Source organism: Mustela erminea, chromosome 1, assembly GCF_009829155.1.
Source record: "Mustela erminea isolate mMusErm1 chromosome 1, mMusErm1.Pri, whole genome shotgun sequence".
NCBI lineage: Eukaryota > Metazoa > Chordata > Mammalia > Carnivora > Mustelidae > Mustela > Mustela erminea.
This window is the reverse complement of record NC_045614.1, coordinates 216729373-216743447: the sequence shown is the minus strand read 5'-3', so window position 1 is coordinate 216743447 and position 14075 is coordinate 216729373. Positions and strand designations below refer to the sequence as shown.

The 14075-nt window shown below is 56.5% G+C and overlaps 1 protein-coding gene across 3 annotated transcripts in view; it reads left to right on the top strand.

Moving 5' to 3' along the window:
• Window positions 1-14075, top strand: part of C2CD2 (C2 calcium dependent domain containing 2) — a 49597-nt gene that overhangs the window by 8810 nt on the left and 26712 nt on the right. For all 3 annotated transcript variants that reach the window (XM_032355788.1, XM_032355803.1, XM_032355794.1), the window contains exon 3: window positions 11575-11694. In XM_032355788.1, coding sequence (XP_032211679.1) covers window positions 11575-11694 — 120 coding nt within the window. The remainder of the gene's footprint in view (window positions 1-11574; window positions 11695-14075) is intronic.

Genomic DNA, 14075 nt, shown 5'->3' with positions numbered 1-14075 from the left:
GCTCAGCGCGGTCGCCCCCGGGCCCTTCCCCACCGAGGAAGTGAATTTAAAGCTGAGCTGGGGGGAGCAGGGACGTTATTCTGTTTTGGGATTATTGAAAATGTGGACACCTTAAAAATCTAAAAAAACCCAAAAAGCGAAAAACAAAATTAGGGGTGGTCTATAGCTGGTGGATGGGTAAATAGAACACGGTAGGTCCGCACGCTGGGACGGCATTTGGCCTTGAGAAGGAAGGAGAGGCAGGCATGTGCCACGCGCAGGGGCCTTGAAGACACCGCGCGGAGTGGGAGAGGCCAGTCACGGAAGGCACGTCTTTGAGTGGCTTCGTTTACGTGGCCTGTCCAGGGTGGCTACGCTGACAGAGACAGGAAGGAGATTTGGGGTCGCCGGGCCCTGGGGTGGGGGGGCTGCCGAGGGACTGCCCGTGGGGGGGTTGACTTTGGGGGGTGATGATGAGATTCTCAGAGTCGTGGATGATGGTTGTACAAGTCGGAAATGTGTTAACAACCATTGACTTGGGGGTGCTGGGGCGGCCCAGTCCATTAAGGGTCCAGCTCTTGATTTCAGTTCAGGTCATGCTCTCAGGGTGCTGGGATCGAGCCCCGCTTCGGGCTCCATGCTCAGCAGGGAGTCTGCTTGAGTTTCTCTCTCTCTCTCCCTCTGCTCGCTGGCTCTCTCTCTCCCACAAATAAACATATAAATCTTAAAGAAAAAAACACTGAATTATACAGTTTAAATGGGCAAATTAAATGATGCGTGAATTGTGTCCCAGAAATGCATATATTTGTGTGTATATATATGACACTGGATTGTTTTTAAAGCTTTTATCTGAGAGAGAGAATGAGCAGTGGGGAGGGGCGGGGGGAGGGGGGGAAGCAGGCTCCCCACTAAGCTGGGAGCCCGATGCGGGGCTTGATCCCAGGACCCTGAGATCATGACCTGAGCCGAAGGCAGAGGCTTTAAGCCACTGAGCCCCCCAGGCACCCCTGACACCTAGATCCAAACCATCCTTATGCCATGTTGAGCTCATTTTGGAGTCTGTGGTTATTCACAGGACAGGCTGGGATTACTTATTAGACTGGTCAAATACTGTGAATAATTTATAAGATTTTTTTAATGGAAAGTATCTGTAAAAACTCCCAAGAAACTCCCTCTGAAATACAAGGCTTGCCCTGGTATCTGTCTCCGTTTTGCTGTCGGGTCCCTTGCTACTAACGGGCCCTTTAGCAGATGGGGACAGGGGCGGGGAGGGAGACACCTGCGCAACCCCACTGGAGAAAGAGAGCACTTTTGCCCCGATCCCCGCCCCACGGATTCTGCTCCCCGTCCCCACTAGTGTAGCGTTGGCCACTCTGCTTCCTTTACTTGAACTGCAGCTCAGGGCCCTGGAGGGACCAGAGCTTCTGTCTTCACCGCCCACGGATGGACAGTGGAGCTGCCCCTCTCTTAGCCAGCAGAGCAGCGAGGCTGCCGTGAACTCACCTGCTTACTGTCCCCGCCTCCTCAGGCACCAGCAGGGGAGTGGATCGGGGGCAGCCATGGGCTGCGAGGCTGCAGGTGTGCCCGCTGCAGAGTGCCCAGCTGTCCCAGAGTGGGTCAGCAGGGCACTACTCCCCGCCCACTGCGCCCCGGCAGCCTAGGAGGGCTCTCCTCCCCCACCCCCTTGCCAATACTGGAGGCTTGTGCTGTGTTACTCCTGTAACAAGTGTGGGGACGTCTCTAGAAGGTATTGGGGTACGAGAGACCCTAGGCTGGTATAGCTCAGGATGCCGAGACCAGCAGGACGCATTAGGGCTGGATCAGGCTGGGCCAGCAGGTGGCCCGGGGCTTCTACAATACTGGGGGGCTGAGGGCCGTTGGCACCTCGCCCCCTGGCCTGGGAAGTGCCTCTGGGTGCAGCGAGCCCCCTCTCTCTTTTTGACTGATCAGGACCGAGTCCCGCTGTGGTGGGCACTTGCTCTTTGGTGTTTCTGACTCTGCCTGGTTTCCGAGGCCCGGAGGTGTAGACGGGGGAGCTGACAGGTCGACGTAGGTAGGGGCCGTTTTTCAAGGTCTTGATATTTCGTGCCAGAAAAGCAACTTTACTAGAGGCTGGTGAAATCATGTTTCCCTGAAGACAATTACAGAAGTGGTGTTCGCTCATGCAAAAGTTGAACACGAGGCCGCCGTCCGCCCTGGCCCCCTGCACGGAGCGCCCTGCCTGCGCTCCCCCCGGAAGAGCCCACTGCCCGCGGCTGTGGCAGATGCTCGAGCTCCTCGTGTCCCGCAGACACATGGTACAGCGCACGTGGGGCATGTTTCGTTTTACCAGTTTCTTCATTGTTGTATATCTCCTTGGCCAAATGGGAAATGGGGGCTTGTCAGTGCCTTGTCCCGGCTGCGGGTAGTGGTGTCCCCGTCGTGTGTCAGGCCCCTGCCCCCCGGCCAGGGGTGTGGGAGAGCAGGTCCCGGGGGTGGGTGGTGGTGGTGGGTGCCACTGTCACTTGCCAGCCCGCGGCCTCTGCACACCCAGAGCTCCTGAGAAGTCGGGTGTAGGACGCCTCCAAGTCCGTGGGTCCCGCCCCCACCTTCTCTACTCACGGCCGGGCGTCGTGGCTGAGCACGGCACATGAAGGCGCTATGCTGGAAAGGGGTCAACCAGGTGAATCAGAGTTCCTCTTGCAATGTGTCCCCAGGTGGGGGATGCTGGGTGTTAACGTCTGTGGGCATCAGAGGAGGGGGGCCCGCACCACGGGATCTCTCTACTGTTGCTCTAGGACCTCGTGTCCTGGAACCGCTGCGTTGGGAGAGTGCTTCCAGCAGCCGGGTCCTCCTCCTCTTAGGATCTAACCACCGGCCCCTGCCCGGGTTTCAGGCACGTTGAACGGTCTCTCTGCTCTGTCCTGTTGTGCTCTGCAGGGTGCTGGACGGGGAAAATCTGTAATTGCACTTGGGGCCACCAGCAAATGTTGTAAAGAAATACAGATGCGTGGTTTTGAGGACGCCCCCGTCCCTTCCTCGGTGCGCTCCGTATCATCAGCCTCTGTCTTTGTCATGTCCCTGACTCAGCCCTGACAAGGGACGTGTGACTGGCACTTCAGCTAATGACAGGGACGAGCCCGACCGTGAGGCTGGAGTACACAGTCCCGTCGTGGGGATCCTGGTCCCCCTTTGGGCTCACCCGCCTGACTCGAGTTCAGTCTCGAGTCTCCCGCGGGCCTGCCCTGCTCTCCGGGTGCCCTGAACTTGACCTTTTCCTGCCACCCTTGAAGACCACCGTGGGCCTAGTCATGGTCTTGGCAGACATCCGATCGCTCAGCGACCCCCACCCCCGCGTCCTGCCTGGAGAGCAAAGGTCTTCGTCACTTGGAGCAGCGTGAGGGGCAGAGCCCATGATGGGGGCCGGATGCACGGCGTGCCCAGCCGTACCTCGGTCGGAGCATCGTGGCCTTGGGGCGCTCTGACAGCAGCGGGACGGGCTTTTCCTTCCCACCTCGCTGGAAGCCCACTCCCCAGCGAACTCCGATCTGTCCTGACACCGACCCCCAGAGGCAGCGCAGGCCCTGCAGGCTGAGGGCACGGCCCCACACGACCGCCCCCCCCCTCAGATGCCAGCCCCAAGGCTGGGCCCCCTGGTCTTCAGACCCACCGGCTCGCCCCTCCTCAGGTTTGATAATTTGCTGGGACAACTCAAGGAACTCAGGAAAACAGCTTATTTCCTATTACTGGTTTGTGATACAGGAAACAAGTCAAGAATAGGTGGGTGGGGGGGAGGCCTCGGGTGGGGTGTGGGGGAGGGGCCCTGAGCTACGGGCACCTCCTCACGCGTAGACCATCCCAGGAGCTCTGCAAACACTGTTGCTTGTTTTTTGTTTTTTGTTTTTTTTTTTTTTTTAAAGATTTTATTTATTTGTTTAACAGAGAGAGATCACAAGCAGGCAGAGAGACAGGCAGAGAGAGGGGGGAAGCAGGCTGCCGCTGAGCAGAGAGCCCGATGTGGGGCTCGATCCCAGGACCCTGAGACCATGACCTGAGCCGAAGGCAAGAGGCTTAACCCACGGAGCCACCCCAGTGCCCCTGATTGGGGGGTTTTATGGAGCTTTCATGACCCAGGTTGGGTAAATCACTGGCTTTGGTGGTTGAACTCAATCTCCAGCCCCTCTCCCCTCCCTGGAGGCCAGGGGTGGGCCTGAGAGTTCCAACCGCCGCCTACCCCCGACATCATGGCTGGAGTTGGGGGTAACCAGCCCCCATCCTGAAGCATACACAGCCCCCAACCACCAGTCATCTCCTTAGCACACAGAAAACCCTCTTATCCTTTGGGCGATCCGCTCGTGTTAGGAGCTGTGAACCCGGAACTGGGGACGAAGCCCCACTACTGACCCCAATCAGGTGTTGTGGGTCGTGGATTTTCCTGCGGGGAGCCCGTGCTTGTCCCGCAGGACATCCTTTCGGGCATAGACTGGATGCATCCCTGTCACGTGGCCTCCATGTTTGTGGGCACAGCTGGCCCAGGCGGGAGGCAGGACCCGGGAATCCCCAGCGCGACACTGCGCGAAGAAGCCGTCACCTTTACGCTTCTCTCCAGGGGCTCCTCTGCCTTCTGTTCCAGTCGCAACCTGCTCTGAGTGGATTCCTTCCTCCCAGACTGTAATTACCCTCTTACACAAGAGCAACGAGTTTCTACCCACGTTCTCTTTCTGCACGTCCCGGGAGAGGCTTGCTACAGAACGTCTGACCCAGAAAAGGCAGGCCTCGGTCTCTGGGTGGCAGTCGGCCCGAGAGCGAGCCCTTGCTCCCTAGGGCGTCCCCGGAGCCCGGTCACGGCATGGCCGTGGGTTCAGAAACTGCACACTTGGCTGCATGGAGATGAGAAGGGCCCAAGGAGCACGTGGGAGCTCACCCCGCCTGAATCCGGGTTCGGGGGTTGCGCCAGGACCCCCGCTGAGAAGGCCGTGCATTTCCTTTAGGGAGCGCGGTGTGTCTCCTTGGACACGGCATTGCTTCGGAAAGCTTGCCGGTGGAAACGGGTCCTGCCTGGCGCCCTGGAGACGGGGAATTGGTGTTGGGTTTCTCGGGGGGAGGCCAGGTGTCTTGGGAAAAGCGGTCATTATCTCCGTCTGCAGCTCCTCCGCTAAGTAAAGAGAGGCTTCTCGTGCTGTAACGACCACCCACGGCCAGTTTTAAACACACGCAATAACCCGCCTGCACGGAGAAGGGCCCGGCTCGAAGCCAGGGAGACACCGGCTGGATCTGGGCGTGTCTGGGCATTTCCCGCTCCCTCGGAGCCGGAGGCTGGTGTCTGCGCAGCGTGTGTCCCTGCCTGGCGCGGTTGTGGGGAGAACTGCCAGCCCGGGCCTCGGCTCCGGGGCCGTCGGGTGCGAGCAGCCTCGGGCTCTGTCTCTTCTCGTCCGTGTTCACCACACGAGCATCACGCCCAGCGTACAGACAGAGAGACTGAGGCGAACAGAGGCTAAGTCGCTTGGCCGAGAGCTACTCAGCGGCAGAGGCTTGGGTCAGGCCAGTCAGCCTCGGGACACGCACACGCTGGAGCCTGGGACACCTCTGCCAGTGCTGTGACCTCTCTCTCACATCCGTGTCCTCCCGTCCCCGGTGCTCCCCACCCCACCCGACCGCGGAGTAGACCGCGGAGAAGAGGGACGCGCTCAGGAGGCCTGAACCCACCTTCGCTTCTGGAAGACGGCAGCAAACAGAACGTGGACGATGGCGTGAAGTTTCCCCCAGATTCTGGTTCTGCTGTCCGTCGCGGCCGCCCACAGCTCAAGTTCTGTGTGTGACTGACCAAGGCTGGGACATGCTTGCGTGCTGAAATAGACTCTGAAAGCGGCTGGGGTCTCCCATGTCCCCCCCCAGACCTCAGCCGGCCCCCTTGGTCTCCAAGGGTCGCCTGATCCCAGGTCGCCTGCGTTTGTTTCTCTAGTTGCAGGTGGGATGCGCGTTTGACATTTTTTTTTTTCTTTGCATGACTTGAAATTCCAGGTGTCCCATTAGCCTGGTATTTATTAAAATGCTAACAGGTTGTGAAATTGTTTTGTACCAGGGTCTTTCCAAAGGCAGTGGGCGGTTTCTCATTGGAGGCCCTGCCCTCTGAGACCCAGTGCGGATGCCACCCCGGGGCGGGAGCGATGCCTGTCCGGGTTGTTGGACTGAATTCCGGGCTGAGTCAGCCGTGGGGTGCAGCCTGACGTCGCCCGCAGAACACGGGGTAAAGGACCCATGGACAAGCTGGAGTTTCGTTTGTGCGTCGGGCTACAGAGCAGCAGCATTCGGGGGTGGGTGTGACGGAGTGATGGGGACCCCGTGCCAGGAGCACTAACAGGCAGCCTGGAGAGGACCCTGTTCCTCCTGCCTTCAGTTTAAAGGAAATGTCCCGTATGTGTCTTTCCTACATAGGGTTGATGGAAGAGAATGCCATGTTCACAGATAGACCTTTGAGCCCCAAATGCCGGCAGTTCCCACATTCCCCAATGCCACATTCCCCAGTAGCCGTCCCCCTTGGGAGAGCAGCATTACTGGAAACACTTCCTGTTCATTTCAAGTGTCCTGACCAGAGGGGGTTGGGGAGTGTTGCCATGGAGGGATGTCGGAGCCCGGCTGGTCCATGGCATGTCCCGCAGGACTGTAAAGCAGAGCGTCGACCCAGCATTCCGGGATTGGGCCGCGCCGCCGTCTTTTTTCTAGTATTTTTCATCTCTCCCAGGGCCAACAGGATTAACTGCATAGATGTTCGGATCGCGCCTAGCCGTGATGCATTTACCTTTGAAACTGAGTCTTGGAGCATCTAGTGGCTCACTCGGTTAAGCTTTGATTCTTGATTTTGGCTCAGGTCGTGATCTCAGGGTCATGAGATCGAGGCCTGCATTAGGCTCCGTGGTCATCACGGAGTCTGCTCAAGGTTCTCTCTCTCTCCCACTGCCCCTCCCCCTGCCCACACTCTCTAAACAAACACACAAACACATTTTTTTTTTTAAATTTATTTGACAGAGATCACAAATAGGCAGAAAGGCAGGGAGAGAAGGGTGGGGGGAAGCAGGCTCCCCGCTGAGCAGAGAGCCCGATGCGGGGCTCGATCCCAGGACCCCAAGACCATGACCTGAGCCAAAGGCAGAGGCTTCAACCCACTGAGCCACCCAGGCGCCCCCAAAATATTTTTTAAATTAATATACAGTGTATTATTTGCTTCAGGGGTGCAGGTCTATGAATCATCAGCCACCCTATCTTTTCCCCCAACCCCCCAGCACCCCCCAGTTTGTTTCCTGAGGTTAAGGGTCTCTTACGGTTTGTCTCCCTCCTGATCCCATCTTGTTTCATTTATTCTTTTCCTACCCCCCAACACCCCACGTTGCCTCTCCACTTCCTCATATCAGGGAGATCATATGATAGTTGTCTTTCTCCGATTGACTTACTTCGCTAAGCATGATACGCTCTAGTTCCATCCATGTTGTCGCAAATGGCAAGATTTCATTTCTTTTGATGGCTGCATAGTATTCCATTGTGTATATATACCACATCTTCTTGATCCATTCATCTGTTGATGGACATCTAGGTTCTTTCCATAGTTTGGCTATTGTGGACATTGCTGCTATAAACATTCGGGTGCACGTGCCCCTTTGGATCACTACGTTTGTATCCTTAGGGTAAATACCCAGTAGTGTGATTGCTGGGTCATAGGGCAGTTCTATTTTCAACTTTCTGAGGAACCTCCATGCTGTTTTCCAGAGCGGCTGCACCAGCTTGCATTCCCACCAACAGTGTAGGAGGGTTCCCCTTTCTCCGCATCCTCGCCAGCATCTGTCGTTTCCTGACTTTTAACCATTCTGACCGGTGTGAGGTGGGATCTCACTGTGGTTTTGACAAACAAATAAAATCTTTGAAAACAAGTTGCATCTCTGTTCCTGAGTAGAAAGGATCGTTTGTATCAGCTTGGTGCTGTCTTCAAGAACATTTACAGAGGTCAGTCTAGACAGCAGTGTTGGGAGCACAGACGATACCTTCCCTGTCGTTCCGGAGTTCTTCCCTCGGGCTGTTATAAAGCATGATCACGGGGAGACAGACTCGGTGACCTCAACCCTTTCGATGCGTTTTCATGGCTGTGTTTCTAGTTTTTTGGGGGACAGAAATAAATAAATTATTTCCAGGTCTCTAGAGGGTTCCAAGAGAAGAAGGAGCTGAGTCAGCCGTCCAAGGAGCTGACTTGAAAAGGAACACGGAAGGAGTGTGGCGAGATTGGAAGACACTCCAGGCCTTTCTCTGGCAAGCGGTAGCCAAACTCAGCTCTGCCTAGGATGGAGGCTCATTCTTTGGCCCCAAGTCTAAACAAAGGGCTGCAGTTTCAGGATCAGACGTACTTGCGAGGGTGTGTGACTGCCGGAGCTTCCATCCTGAAGCCGGAGCGAGCACAGGACCGTGAACCACGGCCCCATCCGTTCTGTCTGCGCCGGTTATGATGATGGTGATGTGTGCGTCCCCGTGACCCTCCGTCCCGGCCTTCGGTCTTGATCCGCGGGAGTGGACCGGGGCTGCACCCTGGGGCCCCTCCATCCACGAAGCCCGTCCTCGGTCGATGCTCTCCTCTGAGGAGGGGAGGGCGGTGTCTCTGGGATGCACAGTTCAGCTTTCTGTGGGCGTGATTTTGAAATGGTTTATGGAACTGAAGCGTTGTCTGTTCGCTTTGGAAAAAGTCTCTCCAGCGTGAAGCAGGTGGGCTCGTGGCTGGCTCTTTTCACGGGAGCTCCTGATGTTCCCAGATGTTGTCTTCCTGGAGTCCTGCTCTGGGCCCAGAGGTTCACATCTGTCTCGGAGAAGAGCTCAGTCCCACGGCGGATCCTAGATCCCGTTTCTACTGACTTCAAAAATCTGGTACCAGGATTGGAGTCCCTCCGCGGGAAGCCAGGGCACTGAGGGTCGAAAAGCCCTATTTAAACATGATGGGGACGCTCTGGGGAGCTACTGTGAAAAACTCAGGAGGGACACTGAGAAACACCGGTGTGTGTGGGACGGGGTAGGGGACTCTGGGTCACGAGCAGGGTCTGTCCCTGTTGGCCGGGTTTAGGCAGACGTCGGCCCTGGACATCCTGGTCCCTTGGGAGGCCCGACCGTCTGGAAGGGTCTGCTGTGCATCGCCTTAGGGCCCCCACCTTCTGCGGCTCCAAGTGGGGTCCCCTGTGTGGTGGCAAAAGCTTGTCCCTCATTCACCGGGGCCGAGAGAATTTAATCCCCCTTGTGGATAACACCTTAATGCAGCTAAAAGAAGATTACTTATTTTTAAAGCCTTTCCATTTTGTTCTTGTCCATTTGACAAATGAAGCATTATTATTCCCAGGGTGGCAGGGCCAGCGGCCGGCCAGGACGAGGCTCCGTGCCGTCATTGTCCCTTAACGGACTCCAAGCCACAGCGCCAGCCGCGTCTCGCTGGGCCGAGCTGCAACGCTGGGGCAGCTGTTGTGGCCGACTCTTCCCGCTGAGTGCTGCGGGGAGACCGGGGAGTGGTCCGTCTGCGTGGCCGGTTCCGCGGAGGGGGTCGGGACCCCGGGGGCTGGGAAGACCCTCCAGCGGCTCTCGGTGACGGGACACTGGGACCCATAAATGCTCTGTCTTCAGTGCTCCGCTGCCGTGCTTGTGGGACCTGAATGGGGGCTGCGGCCATCGGAGTCTTGCATCCTAGAAGTTTTAAAGCCTTTAACTATAAATCCTTGTTTATTTGTGCTTAATCATGGGCTCAGGCAGCTACGTATCCGGGGATGGGGTCGGGGGAAGCTTTGTGTGGAACCGGACGCAATGGAAACCACCTCCTTCTTGCTCGAGAGCACGGACGGAGCCCTGGGATTTTATACATATTGTGAAAATTCGAATCAACTTGTAGAGACAGAAGGTTCCAGAGACCTAACAGGAACCCAGCAGTCACCCCTCTGGTGTTTTCCCAGAGCCGTGCGAGGCCCAGGCCATCGAGATGGGGACAGTGAACGCTCTCCGTGTCATGTCTCTTGTGTTTGTAACTCATCTGGCACGAAAATGCGTTCCTCCAAGGAGGACTGTTTATAGAGCATTTATTTTTAAATGAATAGACGACGTTTCTTGTACAAACATTTTTTTGTTCCAACCTTTTGTGAACTCGGGAGAGGCGGTAACGCGATGAAGATATGTAAACTCACGCACGGAGCTCGAGCTTCTGCACGACCTCGCCGGGCCAGGGGACACGAGTGTGGGGCGGTTTCTGCCAGGGCCGAGAGCAGGCGATGCTCTCCCTTCTCAGTCTGTGCCATCGAGAGCCTTCGACGGGCTGGGGGGGATGCTGGGGACGGACGCAGGGGGCCATTCAGGGAGGGCCCAGCATCCGTCTCCTCGGGAGGGGCCGAGGGGCCGGGCGTGGGGGAGGCTCTGAAGGGGCGGTTGAGGGTGGGAAGGAAGGCGTTCGCTGGGAATGAGAAAGAAGGAGGCAGATGTCCTAGCCTGAACTTGGGGAAACAGCAGGCCGGATAAAGGAACTATTTGGATAATCTTTCCACTTGGTATTTTATTTTAGATTCTGATAAATCCACCAGAGAATTAAAGAATTTTCTTTTCCCTCCCAAGTGACAGCCGGCAGCGTTCCCTCGGGAAGGTGGGGGTCCCTCCTGCCTTCCGCGTCTCCCTCCTGATGACTTGGCCCCAGCCCGGCACGCTGGCCACCTGCCGGGCGCCCCCCCCCCCACGCCCCTCCCAGCCAGTGCGCACCTGGCACCTGGCTCCCCATCGTCTCCGGGGGTCCGCTCCTCGCCTGCTGCGAAGGCAGGGGTGACCCGCACTCTAGAAGGTCCTCTCCTATAGAGGGGTCCGGGGGCAGAAACTTGATATTTCTGTTTGGTAAGCGCTTTCTCAGAAATGCTTTGTGATTTTTATCGGGAATGTGGCCTGGTTTATTCCTGGTGTAATTACTTCTCTTTGTCTTATAGGTCCTTAAGCTGACTCATTTTATAATGCTATTTTTGTTAAGGCTGTATTATTTCCTCAGTGTTTAATATTTTATATGGTCTTTGAATTATCCCCACATCTTTGGGAACCACAATAGGTTGAAAATCATCTAAATAGAAACAATTTATGGTGTTCCAAGTATATTTTTAAGTTTTTTGCTTACAACATGTATCACTTGTGTTCTTTCTAAGCCTCCTTTTTAGAGAGAGGAGACAGCTAATGGCTTTACAGCATATGAACGTGGAAATGTCTGGGGAATTTTAAGTCTATTGGTGGGGAGAAACGGAACACACTATCCAGGAGAAACTTTTTATGTGGAAAGCATATAACGACTAGATTCGGGCAACACAGAGTGTAGCTCTTGAGTGACGCGTTGGGAATAAAAGATCTGGAATGTCGATTCTGGTTTCCGGACGATTCCGTAACAGAAAAGGTGCGGAGGTGGGACTCGGCGGGTTTGGAGCGCTGGTGTCTCGGCGGGTTTGGAGCGCTGGCGTCTCGGCGGGTTTGGAGCGCTGGCGTCTCGTCCGTGCTAACTCTTCACACACCGATTATTTTATTCCTTGACATCGAGGGCTGTTGGGCGCAAATTCTCCTTTCTGACCTGTCTCGTGCCTCCTCCAGGTCGTGTCTTGTCACGTGGTGGGCGAGGCCATTCAGTTCCTGGTCCGCGCGGGGTCCCCGTCCCCCGAAGACGCGGGGCCCCCGCTGTACTGTGCGCGGCTCTCTCCGTTTCATGTGCAGGTGAGTCCGGGCAGGTCGAGCGGGCCCCGGGGAGACCGCAAACCGCGTCAACCCACAGGGTAAGGCCGGTGTGATCGCGGGGCCTCGTCTGTCTCGTAGGTTTCGCCCTGTAAGCTTCTACCTTGTATGGGAGAAATAAAGCGTGGGTTATGGATGCGCATGGACCGTACGCACGCACGCACACACCGTGTACGCACACCCCACATACGTGTTACACACAGGTGTGTGTGGGTGGAGGTCATGAATAACGTCTAACACCGTCGGGAGAGAGGCTGCGTTTCGAGGCGTTTAAACAGAACAGGGTGTTGCCGACGGGGGGAGTGAAGGTGAGAGACATCCCAGATGAGGACAGTGGTTCTGTCCCGGGACCCGGCGCCAGACCCAGCCGTCCTGGGCAGCTGGGGCACCAGCCTAGGGGCTGGCCTGGGAGTTCCTCCCTTTTTTAGTTTTTGGAAAAGGCCAGCTTTAAAAGACCTCTTACTCGTCGGTGTAAGTTTGAAAGACGAGTAGGGCGCTCATTTTTCTCATCACCCGCGGATTATCCTCATCGTGGCTCGGTACAGGCACGGCTCATTTCATTCGACTTTGAAGATGCTGCACTTTCCACCCCGGAAGGCTCGTGGGAGCCAGCGTGGGGGATGTCTGTCGGCGTGTTCTCGGCAGCCTTTGCTTGCTGGGTGTCTCTGTCACGTGCACGTGGTTCTGTCGCATGTCATGCTTTTCCCTTACAACGTTTGTCCTGGTGATCTGTGGTCGAACGCTCTCACGGCGGTCACCATTTTTCAGCAATAATGTATGTTTTTTTAGATGTGATGCTTTTGCACACTTACTAGACTACAGGTTGGTGTAAATATAGCTTTAAAAAACCACGTATTTATTTTAGAGAGAGAGCATGCGGGAGCCGGAGTGCGGGGGCAGGCGCAGAAGGAGGGGGAGGGGCAGACTCCCCGCTGAGTGTGGATCCCGACGCGGGGCTCGATCCCTCGACCCTGAGACCACGACCTGAGCCGAGATCAAGAGTCGGACGCTCAGTACACTGAGCCGGGCTGGCGCCCGAACATGACCTTTCTGCGCACTGGGAAGCCAGGACGCTCCCTTGGGTGGCTTTGTGATGCTACTTGCTTCATCGTGTTTTCTGGAAGCCGATTTGCTGCCTCTCCAAGGGGTGCTCGTCTGTGTGCCACGTCATGTTAGGGACGATCTCCGTAGTCATTACACAGAGACACGTCTAATCATCGTAAGAGGCTACGAGGGGAATTCCTGGGCGCTGAACCGCCCGGCAGCTGTGTCCCTCCCATGAAGCAGGGTCCACGAGGTTCCATTCGGCTGTGAATTTCTGGGTCCTGTTTTAGGGGTTACCACGGCTTCGGCCCTGTGTCTCCCTTTCCTCTGTGCCCGAGCTTGGCTGCTTGTTGGGGCATGTGCCAAGTCTCATGGCCCCTTGACCACAGAGGAAGAGGACATCCCCGGTGCTTTTCTTACACAGGCATGGTTACGAAGAGCTGGGGCCAGCAAGGTTTTCTGGCCACCTACGTGGCTTTTCTCCATGAGCCAGCTCTGCGGGACCCCCTCACTGACCCTCCCCTCCTGAGACTCGAGGAGGGCGTCACTTCTCGCACCCGTGAGATGTGTGTACCCTCCCGCTCCCCCGAACATTCTGGACGGCGTAATTGCAAAATAATTGCAGAGTCCGGGACATGCATCGCCGACACGCGATGGCTGTTTCAGGACAGAGTGAGTCCAGCGAGACCCGTAAGCCTCCACGGAGGACACGGAGTTTCCCAGATGCTGTTTTTGTGCCGTTTCATGCAGCTCAGAGACAAGTAACGTGATCGCATCTTTGATCTCCTAACACAGCTGAAAACCGCTCTGCGGATTCCCTCTCAAAGGCAGGCAGCTGCCGGAGGGGAGCCTTATCCAAGCCCCAGGCAGGAGACACTCCTGTCGCTCTGTTGTCCTTCAGATAAAAGGTGCAGAAGGGCCCCGCCCCTCCCGAAGTCTGTCTCGCTTGTCTGCTGCCCCAGGACCTGCCTGGGCTGGTGTACCTTCTTGGGAATCAGCCAGGGTTCTAGGGCCAGGGAAGGCCTCGCTGGTCTTACCAGGTGCTAGCCTGAGCTGACGGCCCCGAGGAGGGGCTAGTACCATGGAAAGCCTCTCTCTCCTCCTTTGCTGAGGGTGGGGAGGGGGACCGAGGGGAAGAGCTGGGGTCTGTGCTCAGGAAAGAGTCTCGGGTTGAGGAAGGAAGGGAGGGTACTTGTTTGCTGCGGCTGCTGAAACAGAGCATGCAGACTTAGCTTAAAACCTAGATGTGGGGGCGCCCGGGGGACGCAGTCGGTTGAGCGTCCGACTCGCGGTTCCGGCTCAGTTCGTGATCTCAGGCT